Raw genomic sequence first — 24,856 nt, 5'->3', positions numbered from 1 at the left:
AGAACCAGCACAGGCTTTGCCGACTCCTTTTGAGGAGCTTTAAGGTCCTTCCAAACCAAGCCAGGTGTGATTCTATGGTTCCCTCTCCAAACCCACTCCTCCCTCTGGTTCACTCTTTCCCAGGCTGTTTTCCACCTTCCATTAGTTTCCAGCACTGAGAATGAATCTTTAAAAAGCTGGAGAAGACAGCGACAGCCGCCCCAAAACACAGCAGACCCCTGGGCACACCGTGCTCGGCCGTGTCCCCGGCAGAGCGGAGACAACGCTGCCCGTGCCCGGGGTCGGTGGCGTTTGGCATCCTCCGCTGGCTGCAGAGACAGAGACTGGCGAGACTGCGGTCACCGGGACCGGGATCGGGTCCGTCCGCACCGGGATTGGGATCGGGACGGGGATGTCGGCCGGGACTGGGACCTGAGTCGGAAGCGGGACGGGGCCCTCCTGCAGCGCACTGAGCACGGGCCCACCCATCACCAGGGTGACAGGGACAGGGACCGGGGTCAGGACGGGGACCGGGGTCGGGACGGGGACCGGGATCGCAGGGCACGCAGCGGGGCGTGGCTCCAGGCCAGAGCGGCCCCGCCCTTCATCTACACAGCCCCGCCCCGCGGCGGGCCCAGGCCCCGCCCCTGCCCGCCCCGAGCCCCGCCCCTGCCCGCCCGGACGCTGAGGCGGCGCTGCCCCGGCCGAGCCCCGCCCCGCTCCCGCCAGGCCCCGCCCCGTTCGCGGCCCGGCCCCGCCCCCGCGGGCTCGGCCCCGCCCCCTGGCGGGGCGCTGGCGGCCCGGCCGCGCAGCCCGCGGTGCCCGGCGCGCCCCGGGAGCAGCAGCGCTGGGGCCGCTCCGCGCCGCTCCGCCCGAGCGCACCATGGGCGCGGAGCGCAGGGCGGCGGCGCCGGCTCCCCGCGGCTGCGCCTGCGGCGGCGGCGGCGGCAGCTGGCGGCTCTTCCTCGGCTTCTTCGCGCTGTCGCTGGCGCTGCACGTCCTGACGCTGGGCTGTTACCTGGAGCTGCGCTCCGAGCTCCGCCGCGACCGCGGCCCGCAGCCCGCGGCCCCGCCGCGCCGGGACGGGACGGCGGCGGCGCCCGGAGCCCCGGCCGGGGGCCGCCCGCAGCGCGCGGCCGAGGGCGCGGAGCGGCGCCAGCAGGTGGGTCCGGCCGGGGGCGGGGGGACCGCGGGGGCTCTGCGCTGCTCGGGGCCATCCCCGGCTCCATGCCCGCGCTCGGGTGTCGCGCCCCGGGACGCTTCGGAACGGCCCCTCGGGGGTGTTCGGTGGAAAAAAGGGGGAGAGCCCCGAGCTCTCGGTGCGGGGGTGAAGTGTGGGGGGAGCTCGCCTGGGCTGGGGGTGACGGGCTGCGGGGCCGCCTGCGCTCCACCTGCTGCCCGCCGTCTCCCTATCGCGACAGACCCGCCGTGTGTCCCGACAGCCCAGCCTTGGCCGGGGGCAGCGGCTCTACCCCGGTCTTTGCGGGGACCCCCCGGGCGCGGGGTGCTGCGGCCGGGGAGCCCCGCACGGCTCGGCCCCGCACCCGCCGTGGGCGCTGGGTCCCGGTCCCGCACGGCCTCCGCTCGCTCCCCTCCCTTCCTCCTCCTGCGCTGGGTTCGTGATTTCAACTCTCCCCCAACCCAGGTACACCTTTTGGGTGATGCCTCAGTGTCCCCCCCGCAGCAGCTCCTCAGCCTGTGCAGGACAGGTGGGCAGCAGCCTCCCGGTTGTCCCCAGCCCCTGGGGGGGTCGCCTGTCTCGAGAGCCTCTGGGAGAGCCGGAGCGGAGCTGGGGCCTCCGCTCGCAAACTTAGCTCATTTTTTCCAGGCACGAAACCTCGCTGCGAGCAGGATAAGCTGGAGGAAGGAGTTTCCTCCCCTCCGAGCCTCCCGAGCGGATGGCCCGCTCCCCCAAGGTGCCGGGTGGCTTTGCCGCGGAGTCGCAGCGGGGTTTCGGGGGAGATGCCAAGCCCTGCCTCGGCACCCCGGCGGTCCTCGCCTCGCTGGTTATCAGTGTGTGGGGGGAAGGACAAAAATAGCTTTGATAAAGCGGCGAGTTTGGAACTCTTCCTCCCACTTGGCAGCGGGAGCCGTTCCGCCGCGCCGGCCTCGGCTGCCCCCGGGAAAGCCGGGCTTGCGCTTCCTTCGCTGCCTGGATCCCTCAGCTTCCCATCATAAATCCAAGTTCAGCGTTGAACCGGAGGGAAGCCGAGCTCCCGGGTCATCGCTCTGCACTCTCCCCTCGCTGCCCCTCGAGCCGTGTCAACACAGAGGGAGCCGGAGCAGTTTGATGTCGTGCTGGGATTCCTGGGTTGTCTTGGAATAGCGCGCGGCTGGAGTGCCTTTCATGTTATCGTGCTGGATCTGTTTAGGCTTTCGAGCTCTTCTTTCCAGCGAGTGTATAATGAAATACCAGGGCAAATACTTGAGGCGTTCATAAATTACAGCGTTAGATAATTTGTCTCTGGATGCGGACGGAGCTCCGAGCGTCGCTCGCTGCAGCTGACGGACTCCAGATAAGGTAACGCTAATTATTTATTTCTTTATTCTACATCTGGCCTGTCAGGCTTGAGATGAAATATTCTTTGGGGCACATTGAAGCAGTTGGATTGGAGAGAAAGTTTGCTGGTAGTAGGGACATGGGGAAGGAAGGCTGAGCGTCCCGAGCCACTCCGGTTGGGAACGGCTGCTGTGACAACGAGTGATTAATGCGATTTTTAGTGGTGCTGCTCACCCGTGTCTCGCTGATTTTCTGCCGTGAGTCGATGTGCAGCTAATACAAGCACTTTGGGTGTCCTGGGGTGCTGTGAGTGCATCCCTTCAGTGATTAAAGCAGTGAAACGAGGGCTTTGCAAACAGCTTTATTTAGCAAGTTATCATCAAGCTTTGGGGTACGAGTGGGGTTCCTGGCAGCTTTTCTAAGCTGCGCTGCTGATAAACCCAAAGTGTGATCCCATATATGTGATGGTCGCATAAATTAGGCCAAAATTACTAAATAATTAATTCAAGAGATGTGATCAATGACATTTCTCTCCTGGGGACCATGGTCAGAGTCAGGGTTCATTTGAGGGGGACCCGACATCCCAGTGGCCATTGTCATGTGGGCCCTCAAAAGTCCTTCAGCTGCTGAGGTGTCCTCGGTGAAGAGGCCGAGTGCTGACTGTGTGTGTCGTGATTGTACAAGCTGATTTAAACCCAAAAGATACTCCTCTTCCTGACCCATTTTTATTCATTTTTAAATTATTTTGTTCCCCCCCCCCTTCCTGACCTGAGGCAGGAGGAAGAGGAGTGCGGGGGAAAGGATGGGGAGTGATGGTCAGCGCTGAGATTTTGGCTGAAACCTCACCTGGCTGCGTGCCAGAAATGACCTCATGACAGGAGTGAGATTTGGCAGCTCGATAACGCCCCGCTTCCCTATCTCACAGGGTATCCAAATATGTAACTCATTTGGGATAGAAGGGCAGATTTTCATGGCAGAGGTTGAGGCATTGTAGTTCCACATCTTTGTCCCAGAACCCGCCGGGTGTTGCATCACCACATTGGCTGCGAGATGAGGAGTTTGTTAGAGCTGCTTTAATTCGTTGACTCTTCAGTGGCTCAGAGGTGTGAGAGAGGGTTTGGGGAGCGGTGGAGCCTTGCCTGGTGGTATAAAATCCAAATAATTCCTCCGGATGGGTGTGCTGTGGGATGGGAGAGGGATTCTGTCAGGCGGGCTCTGCTTGCAGAGATCCACATCAGGACACTGTGTCCCTTTAGAGGGGTTTGGGCCTAAATTAAATCGTGTTTTGCTGTCAAAAAATCATCCAATCATCCTTGCTATATTTGAGCTGTGCAGAGCATCATTCCCATGCTTTTTCTCCAACCAAATCAGTGTCGTGCCACGTTTCTACCAAAACTTCGTTTTTGGCCAATGCTGGGTGAAGTGAGTGCCCTGAGAGTGTCCCGAGATGGGGATAAAAACTGCCAAAGCCCGGGAATGGGATCAAATGCCGTCTGTTTTGTCAAACTAATTGTGGAGGCACTTGCAGCTGGTGGGGGGAGGGAGAGGAGCTGCTGAGTCATCCAAAAAAATGTGCTGAGCAGCAATTTGCTTGCTGGCATTTCACCTTCCCGGTGCCAAGGTGTCTGTTCTCAGTCTCCACTTTACACCTTTTTAACGAGGGATGTTCCCACTTTGGAGCAGTGCCTACATCGGCATTCCTGACCTGGGCATTGCTTTCATGGAATCCCAGGATGGTTTGGACTGGAAGGGATCTCAAAGCCCATCCAGTGCCACCCCCTGCCATGGGCAGGGACACCTCCCACTATCCCAGTTTGCTCCAAGCCCCATCCAACCTGGCCTTGGACACTTCCAGGGATCCAGGGGCAGCCACAGCTTCTCTGGGCACCCTGTGCCAGGGCCTCACTGCCCTCACAGGGGGGAATTTCTTCCTTTCTTTTCCCTCACCACTGTGAAATTGTAGTTATTTTGCCCTTTTTTGTCAATTCTGGCTCCAGAATAAGAGACAGCACTTGGTGTGATTGGCATAAAGGCTCTAAAAGTGTTGAAGCTGCTTCAGAGGCTTCTCCCGCCCTGAGCATACCTGGAGCTCATCCATGCGTCCTCATCCCTGTGTCTGGTTCCTGTATCCCAGCTGAAACCTGCCCAACGTGCTGAAAGCTTTGAGCAGAGCTCGTGCTGGAAAGGCCTCTCCAGGAGCAGCCTCAGCACTGGGTCCTGTGGGCTCAGACCTTTAAATCCCTGTTCAGGGCCCACGTGTTGGGATTTCAGGGGCTCTGATCCTGGGTTAGGGAAAGGCTGGGTGTGTGCAGAGGAAAGATGGTGATTAGGGCTGTGCCTCATGGTGGGTTTTCTCTCAAATTCCGCTTTGTGGCCGTGCTTGTAGCTAGAGGAAGCTCTCAGAGGGTAATAAAGGGAGCCGGCAGAGCTCTATGGCAAATTCGGCTCTGGTTACCTTCATTCACAACTCAAATTCTCGTATTCCTGCTGCTGTTCCTATGAATATTCCATGCAAAATTTGGCTTCAGTCCAGAACTCCTCCTGTTGAGATGCTGCAGAGTGGCAGGAGCTGGCAGTGGCTGCGGGGTGTGCTGCATCCCTTGGGAGATTAAATACAATGGGAGCTCTTCCCGAGGGCTGGAGGTGCATCCCTGCGTGTCCTGAGGGGTGAATTCCTGGTTTGAGGAGAAACCTTTGGCTGTGTGGGAACAGCCCAGCTGGTCCTTGGGAGCTGTGGAATCACAGAAGGGTTTGGGTTGGAGGCGACCTCTCAAGGCCATCGAGTCCAAACCCTCTGCCACGGGCAGGGGCATCTTCAGCTCAGTCAGGACCTTCCCAAAGTCCTTATTCCCAGATTTATGGTGCTGCAAGAGTGCCTTTCCTTCTGCTCCCCGGTCTCCTCCACAGCTGAGCTGGCGTTCCTTCATTTCTATTTTCTGCTCATTCCATGAAGGATAAAAACTGTGACTTTGTGTGAGGACCAGGATGTTTTATCAGCACTTACTGAGTTCCTTGATGGAGAGTGTTGTTGCCAGAGTAAATGTTTGACTGATCCATGACCAAATTGCAGGGTTTTTCCACAATTTTTTGATGAGTTCCCTGGCGAACCCTCAAACCTGGGTTTTTAACAGCATTCAGTGGCATTCCAAAGTTATCTTCCCCTTAACCCCAGAGTAAATAGTGCTGTATCAACCCCATATTATTTTAACCTTTTAACATTATTTTTCTTACCACATAATAACATAAATCTTCCCTGCTCTCCCATACACATGTAGTGTCTTGTAATGCTAATTAAACTGCACACCACCCTAATTTTGCTCTCAGACTAATCCAATATATTTTTCTTGACTGGAAGCCAAACCCTGAGAGCTTCAGAGCATGCGGAGCTCTCATTCCAGTCTTATTATATGTTAATGGCTTTATATTTTAATATCTTTCAACACTTGGGGAGGTTGTTATTTTTAGAGGTGTCTGGCTGCAGAAGGTACCGGTCTGTGGGGGGTTTGGGGGATGCGAAGCACTGAGTAAACTCCGTGCGGTGAGTAAGTGGGAAGTGTGTCTCTGAAGAGGTGTAATCTGTCAGGATCCATTGTGCACGAACGTGGAGTTACAGGGATGCGATTTTTACCATGGTTAAGAGGGAGATTTGGCTGCAGTTTTGCCGTGGTTAAATGCCTTTATGGGGCGGTTGCAGTGGTAAGCACTCTCTCGTTAAACTCTGGATTTGTGTGCTAATGGTGCCGATGCCAGTCGGGCCTGGATGCTACTACAGCAGGAATAATCACTCCCAGATGGGTGTGGATGGAAACGAGCTCTTTCCCTAAGCCCAAATGAAACGCTGTTGTAAGTGCAAAGTCCTAATGATGCAGGACCCCACTGATGGGGTGCCAGCCCTGTAACATCTTCCAAATGGAATTGCCGGCATCCTCCTGCCTGGCTGCACCTCAGCTCTGGGGATGGAGCTGAGATGCGCTCCTTGGGGATGGCTCTTGCAGTAGAATCCCAGGATCTGCTGAATTGGAAGGATCCCGTCAGGTTTGGGATTCATTGCACGGTGTGGGGTTGAGTTGTGTGGCTTTGCAGCCACGGGCATTGTGTGACATGAGGTGGCATCGTGTGGGGATGGTCTGTGTCCCTGGTATGAGGGTCCATGACCGTGGGGAGCGTTTGTGGGGTGTGGGGATGGTCTGTGTCCCTGGTGTGAGGGTCCGTGGGGAGGGTTTGTGGGGTGTGGGGATGGTCTGTGTCCCTGGTGTGAGGGTCCATGTCTGTGGGGAGGGTTTGTGGGGTGTGGGGATGGTCTGTGCTCCATGATGTGAGGGTCCACGTCCATCGTGTGCGGGTTTATGTCCATGGGGAGGGTCCACGTTCCGTGGCTTTGCCGTGGTGGGAGCCGCTTGCTCGGTGGCTTTGTGGCAGTGACTTTGTGGATGTGGCTTTGCCGTGGTGGAGAGTGCAAGGGGTTCTTTGTGCTGCACGGGGCTGAGGTCACTGCTGCTGTGGCAGGACATGGCCACAATGGCTGGGAGCTGCTGGATGCTCCCAGGAGGGAGGAGGAGGAGAGGGCTGAGGAAGAGTCGCCTCCTGCCAGAGCTGCCTCTGGCTTGGCCTTTGGGAGCTCAGGCCCCTCCTGGCTCCCCTCCTGGACAGTGCCGGTGTCCCAGGGGTTAAATCGCATCCCTGTGTGACACCAGGGTTAAATCCCGTGCCGGGCCAGCGGGGTGCTGTCCCTGAGTGTCGCCTTTGTCCTTTAATCGCTCTTTGCAATTCCTGTCACCTCTGGGCTTTCAGCCTCTCCCCAGGCACAAAGCACTCGGAGCGGGGAGACAGGGACGATGTTCCATGAGCTGGCACTGGAAGTAAAATCCACCTGGGAGTAGGTACAGGCTTTGTGGTTGTAAATTACCTGCAGGTGGGAGGGCTGGGGAGCTGCTGTGTCGGGTTGTCCTGAACAGACCCCATTGTGCTGCTTAATCCCGGAATCCCAGCGTGGTGTGGGTGGGAAAGGACCTTGAAGCCCATCCCATTCCATCCCCTGCCCATGGGCAGGGACACCTTCCACTATCCCAGGTTGTTCCAGCCTGGCCTGGGACACTTCCAAGGATGAGGCAGCCACAGCTTCTCAGGGCATCTTCCCTGTTGTTTCTTCTCCCTTTTCCATTTGTTATTCTAATTGGATAATGCTGGCATTCCTTCCCAGAGAGTTGAGAAGATCAGAGTGCCCTGTCCAGGAAAAAAAAAAATCAAATACCAATTTTTTAATCTCATTCTTATTTGATAATAATATTTTTATTTTCTAAAAATAACTAAATCTTTGAATTCTTCCTTATATTTTCTGATCCATGAGGCAGCAGTGGCTTTCCCCGGGTTTCCCAGGGAAGTGTGGGGCCAGGGATGTGGGGCAGGCACTAATGGCCTAAACAGACCTCTGTGATCCTTCCAATCCTCTCCACGTGCTGGGCTCTGTGAAATTAATCCAGGAAATCATTTTGGAGCAATTATTTCCTTCAACTTTGCAAACAAGTTGCTGAGCTACCCTTAACCAGCACTTTATTCTAATTTTCCCATGGGATAAGAAAATAGGATAAGGCATTTAAAGCTGGCAGCTGGAACTGTTGCCAGCCCAAGAGGAGCAGTTCAGACTCAGAAATGAGGGGTTTATTTTAATTTTTCACTGCAGTTGCTGCTGTTCCTGTGGCTGCAGGAAGGCTCTGCCTGGAAAACTTGAATTCTCACGTTTTCCCATAAAACGTAACCTATGGCGGGAAAATGGGATCAAACAAGGAATCGCTGGATGGGCAGCTGATGAGGTGCATTTAGAGAGCAGGATGAAGGAAAGAGTTGGGTTTTCTACTGCAGCTGTTTGTATCTTTTGAGTGATAATGAACTCAATGAGTAGCTGGCTGCCTTGGGGCTGTGGATGGGCTTGTTGGTGCTTGCTCCGTCTGTCTGGGGTGTTAACTCTTGCTGGGAAGGGGGGAGATCCCATCCAAGGGTAAGGGAAGCCACCAGGAATTACCTCTGTGTGCTGTCAGTGTAAATTCTGGCAGATTTTTAAGGTCAAAAGGAGGTTTTTCTTCTAGGGGGGCAGGAAGGCAAAGTTCAAAGCTGTTAATTGTCAGTTTTAAAGGATTATTAAATCTTCTTTTGGGCATTATCTTTACTGCCAACTTGGGGTTTTCTCATGTTGTTGGCAGGAGTTGTTCTGGCTCAGAACATGGCTCCTGCACAGATTCCTGGGCTGTGCACGGCCTGGTGGTGAAAAGACAAGGGGTGATGGGTTTAAACTAAGAGGGTTGAATTAGACTGGATATTGGGAAGGAATCCTTCCCTCTGAGGGTGGTGAGGCCCTGGCACGGGTTGTGTGGCTGTTCCATTCCTGGAAGTGTCCAAAGCCAGGTTGGAAGGGTCTTGAAACACCCTGGGCTAGTGGAAGATGTCCCTGCCCATGGCAGGTGGTGGGATGGGATGGGCTTTAAGGTCCCTTCTCACCCAACCCATCCTGGGGTTCATTCTCTGGAAAGGGAATGTGTGCAGGAAAAGTCCTTGAACTGAAAGCTTCATCTGAGCCTTGGGAGCTCAGCACTAATCCTGGCTCAGCTGAGCTTGGCCTCTGTGTGTGGTGAGATGCTGAAACCAAGAGAAAAACCCAACCTTTTGCTGGCAGGGTGGGTTTTGCTTAGGAGATGGGAGAGCCTCCATGCTCAGCACCCGCAGGAATGCTGTCTGATGTAATCCCTGGATCCCCTGTATGGAATCCAGCACTCCAGACTCAGTCCGGTGCATCTCCCGCCTGTCTCCAGGGGCTGGTTCTTATTTTGGGCTCAGCACCAGCAGCAGAGGGGCAGGAGAATCCCTGTGCCAATGCCAGGAGTGCTGGGAGCCAGTACATTCCTAATAAAAGCAGGATTTGACTTTAAACACAGCTGCTCGGCAGGTCGTTCACACTCCTCTGTGAGGCTGCGGGGCTTGGGCAACTCCAGATGTGCTGTGTCCATGTCCTGGCTGGGATGGAGCTGCAGGATGAGCTCTGGGAAGTTGAGGTCTTCAAGTGTTAAATCCCAAGCACTGCTCCTGCAGACTCAGCTCCAATCCCGGCGTCTGGCGCACGTTTCCAACAACAGCCTGGATTTGCCAAGGAAAATGACGCTGGATGCAGCAAGGAGCTGTCAACTCTTTCCTCCCTTCGCTGCCGGGCAGCTTTTCTCCTGCTTTTCGGAATAACTGGGCTGTTTGGAAGTAATCTGGAATCTGGGGTTCCCAGCGATGCTTTCATCCCCTTCCCTCCATCCTCACCCCATTCCAGACAGCAGCACCTCACATGGGGGCTGCAAGGTCCCTCTGCAATCCCGTTGCTGAGGTGAGGGCTGGGTGTCACGTTAAGCTGAGAATAACTCAAGTTCTTCTCATCTGGTACCTAAATGTTGGACCGGGGGGATTTTGGCTGGAATATTTAAGAGCTTGTTCCTAAAAAAGGCTTTCTGAGCCTGGATTTGTGCAGATGGGTTCAGGGGAAGATTCCCAGAGATCCCTGGGCTGGTGTCCACCCACCTTGCTGACCATGAGCTTCTCTCTTGGGTCCTTCTGGCTCAAAACTTTTTTCCCCATCTCTGAAGATGCTGAAACCCCAATTTATAAATGATAATTCTGCTAATGAGGGTTCATGGGGTGGTTGGAGCAGCACCCTTCAGTCAGATCCCTGTGAAGATCCCGTGTGGCTTCAAGTGCATCAGGTACTGAAGGAGTTAAAAATTCCTGCTGCTGGTGCACACAAGCAGCGCCAGGTATCTCCCAGGGGATCCAAGTTTGCTCTCTGAAATCTGGCAAATAGCAAAAATTTTGATGTCTGTGAACAGCAATCACACCCTGAGGCGATGACGGCTGACAGGGAAGGGCTCCTGACATATTTACCGAACAATTTTCTTATCATGAAGTGCTCAAAAAGCCCAAACCTGGAGAACAATAGCAACAAAAACCCCACTTCGGGGTTTGTCAGCAGATGCAGCTTGGAGATAAATTATTTTTGCTTTTTGTTTGACTCCTTGGCATTTAGGGGTTAATTGGAGCGAGGCCAAGTGTGGTGAGATAGTGCCTGAATCAGAGTTTTGAAAACACTGGTGTTGGAAGGGTTTTAACTTTTAACTTTTAACTTCTGTGAGGCTCTTAGAGGCTGGTGAAGAGGTAGGTTAGAAACAACTAAAGGAGAACATTTGGGTTGGGCAGTAAAAATTGACTCTGGGAAGGGCAGCCTGGGACCCCAAAAGCATCTCAGCCCCCACCCCAGCTGCGTTTCCCCTTGTGCTGGGGCTGGAATTGGTCTGAAGTATTATTAAATGGTAATAAAGGGGAATTAAATGGGAATAAATGTCTCTGTGAGGGTGTTGTGTCCCGTGCTCATCCACCAGCCCCTCTGTCCTGGTCGTTGTGTGTGTTTGGAGAATGAAGGAAAACTGCATTTGTGAGACATGGGGGGCACTTCGACACGAAACATCAGGAACAAAGTGGTAATGTTGGTCCTGATCCAGCTGCTCCCCTTGAGTTCACTCTGATACAGAAAGGCACTGGCCTGAAACTGGTCCAGAGGGTGTCCAGGATGCTCTGTGAACTCTGGCATGTGGAATTCTGAGCAATAAAACTTTGGAAGTGCGGCCTTCAAGGGCTATTGTGGAAGGAAGGGCATAAGAAACATGACACTGGGATTGTGATTCCTGGCAGGAATGCTTTGCAATGGGGAAATTTCAGTTTGGTTTGTGTTGCTTACATGCCTTTCTTCTCGCTGAAGGGCAAATGACAGCGTCAGCATTAAATGTGAGGAGCTGACATCTTCCCATGAAATATGCCCGCCGTCCCCAGAACAGAGCTGGAATTATTGCTGCTCCAGAAATCTGCCTTCCCTGGTCTCTACTTTTGGTCTCACCCCGAAAGGGACCCAACTGAAATGTTCCTGCTGATAAAGAGGTTGGTTGTGGTGGGAATTGTGCTCCGGGGAGAGGTCTGAGAGCAGGAGGAGCCGTGTCTGAGCTGGATGTCCCTGTGTCCCTTTTGGCCTCTGGGCTCTCGTGTTGGGACGTGTCAGCCTGACGGGTGCCTGAGATGGAACAAAACCCAGGGCAATTGCTTGGATGTTTGGGGTTTTTTTAAGGCCACTTCTCTGGGTTTGAAGATCTTGAACTTCTGTGGGGAAAATTTATGGTGGTTTAGAGATGGAAGAGATTGGCCATGTTCTCTGCGATGCCCTGTTGGTCCTGTGTCCCCGGCAGCTTCTGTTGTGGTGGCTTTTAGGTTGGTTGGTTCAGCTGGGCTTGGTGTAGCCATGGCTTCACCCCACAGGGTGAGTGATTTAAGGAGCTTTGTTGACTGGGAGCCAGTGGAGATGTGTGTGGCAGCTGGAGTTGCAGGAGGATGAAAAGTCACTCGGTTTATCTTTACATCCAGAGAATGGCGCTGCTCGTGTTGGAGATCAGGAATTGCTCATTGGGCTGGCTGAGTTTGGGCCCCTCGTGGATTTTTCCGCCAAGATCTGCCAGAGTTGTTGTCCATGGGGAAGGAGAACCTGTCAGGCTGCTCAGGAGGTGCCGATTGTTGCATCTGCGGAAGATCAGCAGGGTTGGGCTTTGTTGGTCGAGAGGCTTCAAGGGACACCTTGCATGGGAAGGGCTGTGCAGCCCTGGCACAGGAGTGGTGGAGTCCCCATCCCTGGCAGGATTTAACAGCTGGGTGTGGCACCTGGGCACATGGGCAGTGCTGGGGGAGTGGTTGGACTCGATCTCAGAGGGCTTTTCCAACCTGAATGATTCCATGATTATTCTCAGGTTTCTGCTATCACTGCACAGTGCTGACATGCTCCGTTTGGAAGAACTTGGGTTATTCCCTGCAGGATCCTTGTTTTCTTCTTTCCCCCTGAAATCTCCATAACGGAACCATTTGCCCATAAATGAAGCAGAATTTTTGGCCAGCTCTTGCGCACACCTGTGCATTCCCGTCACCCACCAGGAAATCGCTGCCCTGAAATGTTGCTCCTAAAATATTTGCCGAGGAATGGTTTGGGAAAGCTAAAAATTATTCTTTTGAGACTTCTCTCATGGTCACTTGTGAATTAAGGCTGCACAAAAAGAGGTTGTTCAAGCAAATGAACTGTTCTTTGAAGCAGTGGGGGGGGTCAAGATGGGAGCGTCCCCTTCCCATGGGCAGGGACACCTTCCACTATCCCATGTATCTCCAGCCTGGCCTTGGACCCTTCCAGGCATGGGGCAGCCACAGCTTCCTCCATAAAATGATGGAAAACACTGGACTGGAGGGGCTCTGGTGAATATAGGATTATTTAATATACAGGATGATTTAATTTCTGTTTCAGTAGCTCTGTTTGCCATCGGGGGCTGGGGTCAGCCGGGGTGAGGGAGGAGGATGGAGGGGCTGAGGCAGCGAGTCCCTGCTCCACCAAGGCAGGATTTCCAGTAGGAGAATGCCCTTGGAAGAGCGTGTGTTTGTGCCCACAGCCATTAAGCTCCATAATCTTGGTGTCTGTATCGACTTACAAATGAAAGCTTGCAGTAATTTGGAGCAGCATTTGAATTGTGAGTGGTAGTGATGATGCTGAGCTTGTCTTTTAATGCTGAGTTTAGAGGCTTTGAGGTTTGGATTAAAAAAAACTTCAATGAAACCACAAAAAAGACATTGGAAGCATAGCTGAACAGGTGGAACAAATTTGTTAAATCTGTTATTGGGAAAACAGCAACTTGCTTTTAAGAAATAAATCAATCTGCAGCTCAGTGTTTCATAATGAGGAGTGGGATAGGAAAATCTAAAAATATCTCCAAATGAGAGCTAATGCTCCGAAGGAACAGATCCAAACTAGAATATAATATTGCCCATTGTGGTGACAATAAGGATTTTAAAGTTCATTGAGATCCTTGCTGGGATGCAGATGGGACTTGAAGAGCCAGCATATTTCCCTTGGCCGGGTCCAGTTTTTATTTGCATAATAACTTATTATATGTATTGCCAGTAGCTCGCAGAGCCCCTGGTCAGGATTGGGAAACCACGATGAGTTCATCCCCCTCTGCCTGCTGAGACAATATATTCCCCAAGAACTGGGAGGGAGGCATCTCTAGCAACTAAAGCAAGTGATTATGTGCTTGAAAAGGCAGGAGAAAGCAGAGTTTTAACCCTGTGAACCTTTGTGTGCCTCGGATCTTCTCACCAAGACCCATTTCAAGGGTCTTTGTCCTTTGGCTGCCTTTGTCCCTGTCCTTCCTCCTGTGGTGTGAGCTATAGCAGCTGATTTTAATGAAGTCAGGGAGCTTTTCCAGGTGGAAAATGTGTCCTGGGTTTTCAGGCGATGGGGCATCCATGCTGTGGTCTCTGTTAATTGTGGAACCACGGAATGGTTTGGGTCAAAAGGGGCCTTAAGGATCATCTCATCCCACTCCCCTTTTCTGCTCCTTTCCTGAGTTTCCCCTTCGCTGTTTGGCAGCAGAGCCAGCGCCACTTCCATTTTTCTTGGAAAGCGATTCCATAGCCTCATCCCTCTCTCTCAGCAGGTCCTTCCTAGCGTTATTCCAGAGTTTTCCTTGCTCAGCAGAGCCTGGGTGCTCTGTCACACGCAGCCAGGCCAGGCTGGGGCACTGCCATCACCTTTCATGCTCCATCATCCCTTTCCTTTGGGACTTGCTGTGGGCTCCTGGGCTCAGGGGGCTTCTTCCAGCGCCGCTGTGGAGTAGCTGCTCCCAGCTAACCAAATCCACATGGACAGCTGTTGCTCAGAGGAGAGTGGATAAGTGCATCCATAAAGTTTGGGATTTGCGCCGGAGGGAGCGCAGCCGGTGCACGGCCATCGCTCTCTGGGAGCCCTCGGCACTTAAACCCGGGGAAACAAACCCCAAAACCTCTCCAAAGTCCAGGTTCTGGTTGGGGGAAGAATCAAGGTGTTGTGGAGTTGTAAATGGAAATGCCAGTTTTTCACAGCCGGATGTTCCTGTGCACTGGGACCAGGATTGCTCAGGGACAGGGATTGTGTGTGATGGCACAGCTTCGGTTTGGGGGCAGAGAATGTTTACCTGAAACTGCTTTAGGCTGGATTTTAGGAAATGGTTCTTCCCCCAGAGGGTGTCGGGCACTGCCCAGGCTTCCCAGGGAATGGGCACGGCCCTGAGGCTGCCAGAGCTCCAGCAGCGTTTGGACACAGCTCCCAGGGGTGCACAGGGTGGGATTGCTGGGGTGTCTGTGCAGGGCCAGGAGCTGGACTTGGTGATCCATGGGGGTCCCTTCCAACTCAGGATATTCCATGATCCTGGTTTTGGTGTGATGAGCAGGTGGCAGTGCCACTGTCCTGTGCCAGGCTGAGATGCCCTGGGGGTGACAAAGGCCAGTGCTGCCGGTGCCTTTGCCATGGTGCCAGGTCCAACCAAACCATCGGGGCTACCATTTTCCTTTGGAAGCGATTCTGAGTCCAGGGATGCTTTTCCAATGCTGGAATTCCCTAACAGCTTTATAACAGCACTTTCTGCCCCAAACCTCATCTCAAACTTCAAGGATTTATTTCTCACCTTGCAACTGTCACCGTCACCAGCCTGGTCATTGACCCTCCCAGCTGGGATCTGGATGGATCCACAGGTTTGGAAACTCCTTCTGTTGCTTTAGTGCCAAGAGGGGCTGGTGTGGTGCTGATTTGGGAAGCCCTGCTCTCCATCTGCTCCCGTGGTTTGGGAGAGCTGGGGTGTGATGCCCAGGACCCCCACTCCGACCACGCTGGGGCCATGGGATGGGGCGGGGCCCCGCTGGCCGGGAGCCACCCGGAGCGGCCGGGAGGCAGGGATTTGGCATCCATGGGTGCTGCTGGAGGTGCCAAAGCTTTCGGGAGGTGCCAGGGACTCGCTCTGGCCACGCCGCCGGCGATTTTTCAAGGCCGAGGGGTTGGTGGAGCCTTTGTGTTCCTGCTTTGAAGCCCCGGCCTGAAAGTGTTGTAATGAGATTTTATGATGTATTCTGGCAAGGCCTGGTTATTTTGTGTGTGGATTTATTGTCTAATGAATTGAGTGATTTTGAAATGTTTTGTGCAACGCTTTTTTGGAAAGGACATTGTATTTTGTTTATGGGACGTGTGAGTTTTTATGAAACTTTATTTAGCTTTTAGCAAGAATAATCTTTATTCAACAAATAGTGCAAATAAATCTTTAATTGAACAAATATGTGCCAACTTTCAAACACAGTAACAAACAATGACATGAAACAAGGAAACTTTGGAACAATATACAACTTTAAACATAGTATTAAAAAAACCCCTCAAAACCAAAAAAACCACCAACCCCAAACCCCTAACAAAGCAGATTTTGAGCTGTGTAGAAGCGCAGGGATACGTGCAACCTGCCAAGCTGGAGGGAGCAGAGCAGGGAATGTGGTGCCTGGTGGCTTTCCAGGGGTGCCCAGGGATTGGGGTGCCCCCATGCCGGGGTTTGGAGGGAGTGGGAGCTGCTGGATGTGCCTGGGCTGTGGGAGCAGATGTGGAAACTTTCCATGTGTGTCCCTGTCCTTCCTGGGCCTTTCCTTGTACATCCCTGTTCTTCCTGAGCCATTCTTTGCATGTCCCTGTCCCTCCTGAGCCCCCATCCCCGTGGGGCATCTCCCGCCCCAGGGAGGGATGGGGGGCACCCAGGGGTTGAGGATCTGCCTCTTCCAGCCCCACGTTGTCTTCAGGGGCTCTGAGCTCTGTGTTCCTGGGTTGTCCTGTGGGAGCTGCCTGGGAAATGGGATGAGCATTCCCTGCTCCTCTTTATTCGTGCCCGGGCTCGGCTGCTGCCGCTTCGGTTGGAAATGGAGATTCCCATCCCCTGCACTGCACGTAGCTGGAAATCCCTGAAAAACTCTCAAATCCAGCATAAAAGGGTTTGGAATGAGGGGTGGAAACCCTCAGCATTTGCTTCTTTTCAGTTTTTGGAATGCTGGTCTTTAGGGAAGATGGGCAGAATCACCTTTCTGTTTATTTCCTTATTAATCTGATCCTACTGGATTTCCTTCCTTGTTCCAAGTATGGGATGTTCCTTTTGTATCCCTGGAAATATTTCAGGCCAGGTTGGACAGGGCCTGAAGCAACCTGGTCTGATGGAAGGTGTCCCTGCCCATGACAAGTGGTGGAACTGGATGAGCTTTAAGGTCCCTTCCAACCATTCCAAGACTCTTTGCAAATAGTTATCCTAAAGTACAGAAGGAGTTCAGTACTGAGGATGCTCATAGGGCTGCTGCTTTTCCCTGGAATTTCCTATATTGATGACAACATAACTTGGCAGGAGGAGACCAAACTCTGCGTTTAAGTGACTTCCCTACATCTTCAAACCCCAGGAATATCAGGAATATGAACCCTGATATTTCTCCTTTCTCTGGGAGGAGCGTTTTCAGCCCTTCACTGCCCTTTTCAGCCCTTGCAAGTGGAACAAAAGAGCTTTTCTTCTAAAAGTGAGCCGTGGAATTGGGTGTTAATGGAAACTAATTAATGCTGAATGGAAAATTCCTTCTCGGCTGTATTTTGCCATTCTCTTTTGTAGCTCCAACCTACCAGACCTCTCTCGGGCTGCCCATACTTTTCCCGGAAGGATAAATGAGGCTTATGTTTCCAGAATGGGAGCTGGAGGCATCTCACCCCTCCATGCACCCTTGGCCTGATCTGCCCCAACCTTCTCCAGACCTTTGAGTGGCCCCAGAAGGGCCCAGTGCTGCTCTGTGCATCCAGCTCACCTTCAAAGCCCCCTTTTTCCTTGGATTTGGCCTCATTTTCTGTTTCAGGCAATCACAGGATCATTCAGGTTCGAGAAGCCCTCTAGAATCGAGTCCAACCCTTCCCCAGCACTGCTGAGGCCACCACTGACCATGTCCCCAAGTGCCACATCCACATGGCTTTTAAACCTCTCCAGGGTTGGAGACTCCACCCCTGTGCCAGGGCTGGACAGCCCTTTCCCTGAGAAATTTTCCCGAATATCCAATGGAACTTTCTGTGGCACAGCTTGAGGCCGTTCCCTCTCCTCCTGTCCCTGTTCCCTGGGAACAGAGCCCGATCCCCCCGGCTGCCCCCTCCTGTCAGGGAGTTGTGCAGAGCCACAAGGTCCCCCCTGAGCCTCCTTTGCTCCAGGCTGAGCCCCTTTCCCAGCTCCCTCAGCCGCTCCTGGTGCTCCAGACTCTTTCCCAGCTCCGTTCTCTCCTCTGGACACAGGAAAAGCCCAGAAGAGCAGCAGGAGATGGTTGGGTTGGGGAGAGTTTCACCCCATTTGTAAATGGGAAGATGTTGATACCGAGGAACTTTCGTGGGCAGAGTGGCAGAGTTGGCTGAGCCAACATTTTCCAGCTGGATCTCCTGAGCACAGCCCTGAGCCACCAGCTCCAGCCAGAGCTCTGCCTAAAGCTCTCTGAGCTCTTCTGGCCTTTCAAACAGAGCCAAGAGCCCAACTGTGGAGGGAAACACCTGCCTGTGCTTTGTTTTGAAATCCGTATTAAATCAGGAGATCAAGGAGTCGCTGTCCATGCAGAGGGATCGAGGAAAGCCATTGATGTGCCAGATGTGTGGTTGGAACATCTGTGGTTGGAGGTGCTCTGCCCAGGATTTCTCTGCCGAGGAAAGCAGGGAGGTGGTGCCTGAAGGGGCTGTGAGTGGTGGTCTCCTCTCCGTGGTAAATCCATCTTTTTCCTTAGGTAGGACATGGTTTGAATCCATAGAACAGCCAGGGGTGGTGTTAAGGATAAACTTGTTGGATTCGTGATTGGTGTTTTTAATGACTTCATTTCCCAGGTAGTGAGGGGGGATAATTCCCTGTAGGAGCAAACTCTGAGCATCAAAGCTGTTTGTCCTTGCTGAGCTGAGCTCCAGACACACCCGGCCTCCAGCAGAAAGTGGGATGGGGACTGTAATGTTGGGAGCTGTCAGTATGGAGACGTTCCCCATCCTCCTCCCTGGATGAGCCCAGAGTAAAGGGACGTTCCTCAGGCTGAGGTTGCATCTCACGAGGATCAGGAGGACAGTTCCGTCTGGCATTAGGACTGGCGTCCTTCCAGAAGGCAGGAGGGAAAGGAGCACTGGCAGGATCTTGGTGCTTGGCCAGTTTGGAGATGGATCCCAGTTCAGGGTGGTGAGGTCCAGAGCACAGACTGAGGTGTTCACATTCCTGTCTCACTCCCTGTGAGGAAAAGCTTTTTCTCGTGCTCACTGTCCATATTTCCATGCCTTTCCAGATCTCCCCATCCCTCCCGGGTTGTGGCTGCAGCCATCCCTCTGCAGGGTGAGGGCTTGGAGCTGCCCCTTGGGCTGCTCCTGGGTGGGAGGATATTCCCACATCCCTGTGGGATCTGCTGGTGTCTGTGTGCCATGGCTGCTTGAGCTTTTTGCCCTGGGATAGACCAGGGTCCCGTCAAGCCTTGGCTGCTGGGATTCCTGTCAGCACATCACCTGCTCCTGGTTGGAAGTGGTAAGTCCTGTCTGGCTCCGTGTCAGCAGCGTATCAGGCCCACAAGTGCGTTGGCAGGAAACCTTCCTCTCTGCCAGGCTCTTGGATCACAAGGGGAGGATCAACCAGATGTCCTCAAAATCCTGCATATCCTGAGGCTGACCTGCAGCCGCCAGGGAAAACTTCACTCCGTGTCCATGGAATCTCTCCCAGGTTTTGTAAAGACAGAACCATTTCGGGTCTTTCCATCCCTCCTGCATCTCCTTGCTCCGTGTTGGGCTCCAACCCCCTTTGGGGTGGTCAAAGTGGGACCTTGTGAAAGACCAGAAGGGTGCTGAGCTTCTCCTGCAGGGACTGCAAGGAATGTGTCTGACACTTTGGCTGGTTTTCCCTATGGATTTAAGGGGGGGATCAGGGCAGCAGGGCTTGGAGGATGTCCACGATTCAACCAAAAAAATAATTTATTTGCACCAAGTGTGGCATTTAGATGCTTATGGATAATCAGGAATAGTGTGTAGGATTCATGGTACCTGTCTGAAATAGCTCTGCTGGAGCCCCAAACCAGACCCTGAGGGTTTGGGTTTCAGACCATCCTCTTGCTCCAGGATCTTCCTTTGGAAAGAATGCAACATTCCGTGCCAGCAGCTTGTGCTGCCCCAAAGATCCTCCTGTTTTTCGGATGCAGATTTTGATCTCAACCTGGGAGTCAGAGCACGCACTTGAACAGCATCTTAATGAGCTTATGGTTGAGAGCTGTTTATTATCTGTTAGAACAGGCCTTTTATTCCACTGGCAGCCTAATTTGCATGGTTTGTTGTAATTAACACCATAAAATGTTTAAACAAAAGTACAGATAGAAATTAAATTTGCGGGCATTGAATTCAATAGCATCAGAATAAACCTTTGATTTGTTTTTTTCCTTTGGCAAGAAAGTGATTCACTCAAATTAAATTTAGGAAAAGCTCTCAGCTTGGAAGGAGGGATTTAATGAAAAAAAGGCATCCCAAACTGCTGGAGCAGCTCGGGAGAAAGCCGAGATTTCACTTGGACCAGGCTGCTGAAGGGAAACTCAACTGTTTTGGGTGGGAGAGGTGTCCCGAAATCCTGCGTCAGCCGATGCCAGCAGCACACGTGCAGGAAGGATGGTGGCTTCGCTGTCCATCTGTTCCAGTTTTCCATGCTCTGGCAACTGTTTTGGAGGCACTGTGGGGCTGGGATTGAGGCAGATTGATGGGAGTGTTCCCTGCAAGTGTTCAAGGGCAGGCTGGACAAGGTTTTGGAGCAAGCTGGGATAGTGGGAGGTGTGAACGAGATGAGCTTTAAGGTCCTTTCCAACTCAACCCCTTCCAGGATTATTCTATGATAGTTTGGACAGTCAACCTGAGGCTGACCTGTGGGTGAAGGGGTTGGGAATTGTGTTGTATCCCAGCCATTCCTGAGGGGCTGGAGGCATTTTCCAGGGGCTCCTGTGGCAGTACATCCCCTCCTAGTGCAGAGCACACAAGGTGGCTGTGGAAAAGTCTTTTATGGCACTAAAAGAGGCATCACCGTGTCCACCCCCAAATGAAGTCATCAAACCCAGGCCACTTCTGCTCTGATTTATGCAGCAAACATTATAAAAAATTATATTGTGAGCAAATGGTCTCTGGGTGAGGTTTAGATTCCCTTCTATTGTTTGGGATTTGGGGTTTGGTGTTATGGCTGGGATTTGTATAGTCAGAACTAATTTGTAGCGTCTGGGACCGAGGCTTGGGGTGGTGCAGGAGCTGGGATTGAGCTGCTGGAGACGTCAGTGGGGGGGAGCACGTGTTCCCTGGTGTTGGGGCTGCCGGGATTTGCGCCCTGTGGGTTCTTGGGAGCTGATCCAGCAGGAATTCTGGTCAGAAAATAAACTCTGAGAGTTTAACACATCTGTGTCTCTCTCTGGATCTTTGAGGTGCAGAGTTGGGGTTTGGAGGGTGATCCACAGGTTCATGCTCTGCATCCCAAGGGATTTGTCCAAAATTTCCTCAGTGAGGCGTTGCTGTAGAGGATATTCCCCAACAGGTTGGGTTTTGAAGCTTAGAAAGGTCAAAAAAGCTCTGTCCCAAAGGTTTGTAGGATGAAAATTGGGGTGGTGATGGAACAGATTGAAAGCTTCAGGTCTTTGCCAGCCCCTGGGCAGTTCAATAAACTTAAAGTGGCTTTTCCTCCTGGATTTCCTCCTGAAATCCCTCTTGGATCAGGATGAAAACCACCACCAAGGACCTGCCTGTGTAGAGGACATGGAAAAACTGAGATAAGTGAACTTAAAAGCAACTTTTTAAAAGAAATAAAGCTGGTGTGCACCAACACCTCGAGGAAGAGTGCTGAAAATCACATTTTCTTGGGCAGGTCATGCACAAACTCAATTTTTAAATTAATTAATTAATTCCTGTCACTGCAGCAGAGTGTTCTCCATGTTGGTTTATTCTCTCTTTTAAAGCATTTCTGTCTTTACCTCCGCCTCCTATTGCTCCACTGGTTGCTTCTCACTCTTTCCCAACTAAACCTCTAGAAGTTCAAGGATCCATGAGGTTCGTGTCCGTTTAGGATTATTTTTATTCCCTATTTGATTACTTGGGTTGGTTTGCCAGGAGAAACCCAGCCCTTCACCCACCAGATGCTGCAGGTGCTGAGCATTGGCTGTACAGAAAATAAGAATTAATTTAGCACGAGTTGTTTGACTTTGGGATAAACTGGGAAGAAGAAGCATCTTGCTGTGCCAGCACCTGCTAACAGCACAACTTTGCTGGTTTGGGAGGGATTTGTCATGCCCAAACTGGAGATTTTGAAGCAGCAATAAAGCTTTTTCCCTCTCTTCTCAGTTGCTTTGTAGTGTAAAGGGCCAGGTAGGGCCCTCTGCTGGGGTTTGTGGTGTTAATCAGTGATTAACAAAAGAAAAGTTGTGAAATTAGGGAAGACATGGAATTTAATGCCTGCAGTTTGATAATTATGTGATTGAGGGCTTTTTCACTTCAAATTAGAGGGTTTTGGTAACATGATAAGCTGCTGTTACATGTCGGAGGCACAGGACTTGAATTTGAAATTTGTTTTTTCTAGCAGTGGTTTTTACGAACATATTCTCCCTGTATTTACTGTCAGTTCCTGGCTTCTCTTTTTCTTTGGAAATGACACATTGGGAACAATGTTGTCAGAGTTTGGGGGGGCTGGAGTGAGATTTTTTTGGTTTAGGCAATGGAGACTGAATTTTTGGCTTGCTATCCCTGGTCAGCTGATGTGCCCCATGACAAAGGTGACCCCAAATGGGTCCTTTTCACCCCAGACCATCCTGTGAGTGCGGGATTCTGTGTCTGCACATCAGAGCCCGGGAGAGCAGCTCAGCCTGGGAGCGTGTCTGGGCAGGGGCAGGAGGGAAACGGGGAGCAGAGCTGCTATTAAAGGGATTATTTCCAACATTATTCATCAGCCAGGCTTGAGTGATGGCCTCAGATCTGGTGATGTTTGTGTTGGGGGGTTGTGTGTGTGTTGCTGATGGGAAAGCAGAGCCTTGCTCTGGGGGGGAATTGGTTTTATACTGGTTTTGTACCAGTTTTTGGGAAGTGTTGGTAAAGAGGCTGCTGTTTCTATTTACATTCCTATTTACATTTATATGTATATATTGTATATATATATTGGGGCTTTGGGATAGGGGCACTGTCCATCCTTAGCCCATGAGCTGGGAGCTGCCTCTGCAGGGGAGGTGCCATGGCCATGGACATCTCCATGGACACAGAGCCACAGAAGCTGTGGCTGCCCCATTCCTGGAAGTATCCAAGGCCAGGTTGGATGGGGCTTGGAGCAACCTGGGATAGTGGAAGGTGTCCCTGCCCATGGCAGGGGGTGGGACTGGATGGGCTTTAAGGTCCCTTTCAACCCAAACCACTCTGGGGACTCTGATCTTGTGCTCTGGGCTTTGAGAGTTTGTGACCCAGGTTGTGCCAGTACATTTTCCTTTTCCCTGGGTCAGAGTTTTCCTGGTCTGGTTGTGATGGGAAGAGCTGACTGCCCTGACTGTCAGTGGAAAGACTCCACTACCATGTGAGAAGTGTCTCAAAATCTGCTTGTCAGTGAATAACTGCTGCTAAAACAGAGGAGCTGGTGTCAAGAGGAGATGCTGGAACATGGGTGAAGGTTTAGCTGCAGCACAGCTGAGGGTTCAGGAGAGATGCTGGAGGTGCTAAACAAGGAAAAAGTTGGAGGAGCAGCTTCCGCTGCTGCCTGCTTACACATTCCCTGCCTGGAGTGTTCTGCTTGCAGTAAGTGCTGCTTTTTCATTTCACAGAATCACTGAGGTTGGAAAAGCTCTCCCAGATCATCCAGTCCAACCTGTGACTACCTTGTCACCCAGCCCAGAGCTCTGAGTGCCACGTCTGGGCCTTCCTTGGACACCTCCAGGGATGGGCATTCCAAACCTCTCTGGGCAGCCCCTGCCAAGGCCTGGCCACCCTTTCCATGCAGAAATCCTCCTGATGTCCAGCCTGCACCTCCTCTGGCACAGCTTGAGGCTGTACTTGAAGTGAAGATCACTTTTGGTTTCCTCGTGCCTCTGCTGGAGCGCAGGGTAGTGATGAGCAACCGCTGTTTGTTGTGGCTGTTGCCACCTTTCCCTCGGTTTTCTGCCTAATGCCTGGCTAAGGAATTATCCTCATGAATACACGGAACAGGCACAGCTCCTGGCTAGAGGGATGAGAGCAGCTAATCCACAGGAGCACAGCCCAGCCTTTTGTTGCTTCCCGTTGTGGGGAGTTGTGCAGAACAGCATTTGTCAACACTCGGGGCCTGACAAAGAGCCCCTGACGGCTGTGGGTGAGGCCAGAAAGCAGGGCCGGAGGGGAAGGTGTTGGGACTTGCTGCTGGAGCCGTGTCTGCACACAGACAGCTGGTTCAGAAATCCCTCCTCTCCTCTGGGAATGCAAAACTGACAGTTCTTTTGGCATCCCACAAGGAAGCAGGTTCAGGAGGTGCAGGGAGCTCTGCACGCTCAGGCCATGGGGAGTTGTCTTTCAGCAGTGAGGTGAATTTGGGGGGGTTACAGCTTGTGCTTCTGGGGTTTCATCCCTTTTAGATGTTCTTTCTCCTTTTCTCTTTTTTTCTTCGACTCTAAAAGTTGAAAGAGGCCTTGGGTGGCTTCTCCTTTTGAAAGGTGACCTTGCTGCATAAAGTTGTCCATACCCAGTGATATATGGGAGCATCTGGGAATGAGGGGAGGCTGCTCATTAATTCCCTGAATTTCTCAAGGATCACGCATGTACCTCAGGATCCCTTCCCAGCATTGGTGAAATGTTCCCCCTTTAATCCCAGCCCTGTGTGAGGAGCTGCCATGTGTAGGCAGAGCAAAGAGAAGTGGGGAATGGGCTTTTTTGGGAGTCTGGCATATTCCAGTAGTGCCGAGTGTGTCTCTATTAGTCCAGTGTGTGCATCTGTTATTTGACTCTGGGCCAAAGCAATACATTCTCCTCCTGCCTCCCTGGCCACTCTTTAATTAATTAAATGTAAAAATTCAGCCACAAGCTGTAGGTGAAGGTGCTGCTGGGGGAATGGGAACTGCTACCAAAATACCATCGTTAACTGGTGGTGTCATTCCCAAATAATCCGTTTATAAGGCCGTTTTATTGGTAGTTTCTGTGCTTTGCTACTTCCAGAAGATCTCTCACCAGAGGCTGGTTCCTGCTCTGCTCACTCACTTCCCACCTCCACCCTGCACCTCTCCAGGCTAATCGTAAAAATCAAATTGTTTTCTCTGCAGGAGAAACAAAAGGAGAGTCAGAATTGAGGCTGATGGGATCCAGACCAAGCATTTCCCTCTCCTTTGGGTGCTGGATGTCCGAGCTCTCTGGGAATTAAAACCACCAGATGCATTTCTGCCCTTGGGCACCCCAAGCTCTCTGCAGCAGCATTCCCGGTATCCTTCTCTCCACATGGGATCCTCAGT

General features: G+C 52.3%; 1 protein-coding gene across 5 annotated transcripts in view; it reads left to right on the top strand.

Moving 5' to 3' along the window:
- The first annotated feature begins 792 nt into the window (after nucleotides 1–792).
- The window catches only part of EDA (ectodysplasin A), a 61,517-nt gene continuing 37,453 nt past the window's right edge, over nucleotides 793–24,856 (top strand). For all 5 annotated transcript variants that reach the window (XM_069015106.1, XM_069015105.1, XM_069015107.1 and 2 more), the window contains exon 1: nucleotides 793–1,141. In XM_069015106.1, coding sequence (XP_068871207.1) covers nucleotides 863–1,141 — 279 coding nt within the window. In that variant the 5' untranslated portion in view covers nucleotides 793–862. The remainder of the gene's footprint in view (nucleotides 1,142–24,856) is intronic.

This window comes from Aphelocoma coerulescens, chromosome 4A (assembly GCF_041296385.1).
Source record: "Aphelocoma coerulescens isolate FSJ_1873_10779 chromosome 4A, UR_Acoe_1.0, whole genome shotgun sequence".
Classification (NCBI taxonomy): domain Eukaryota; kingdom Metazoa; phylum Chordata; class Aves; order Passeriformes; family Corvidae; genus Aphelocoma; species Aphelocoma coerulescens.
The sequence above is the reverse complement of the archived record's forward strand: the minus strand, read 5'-3'. Positions and strand labels throughout refer to the sequence as shown.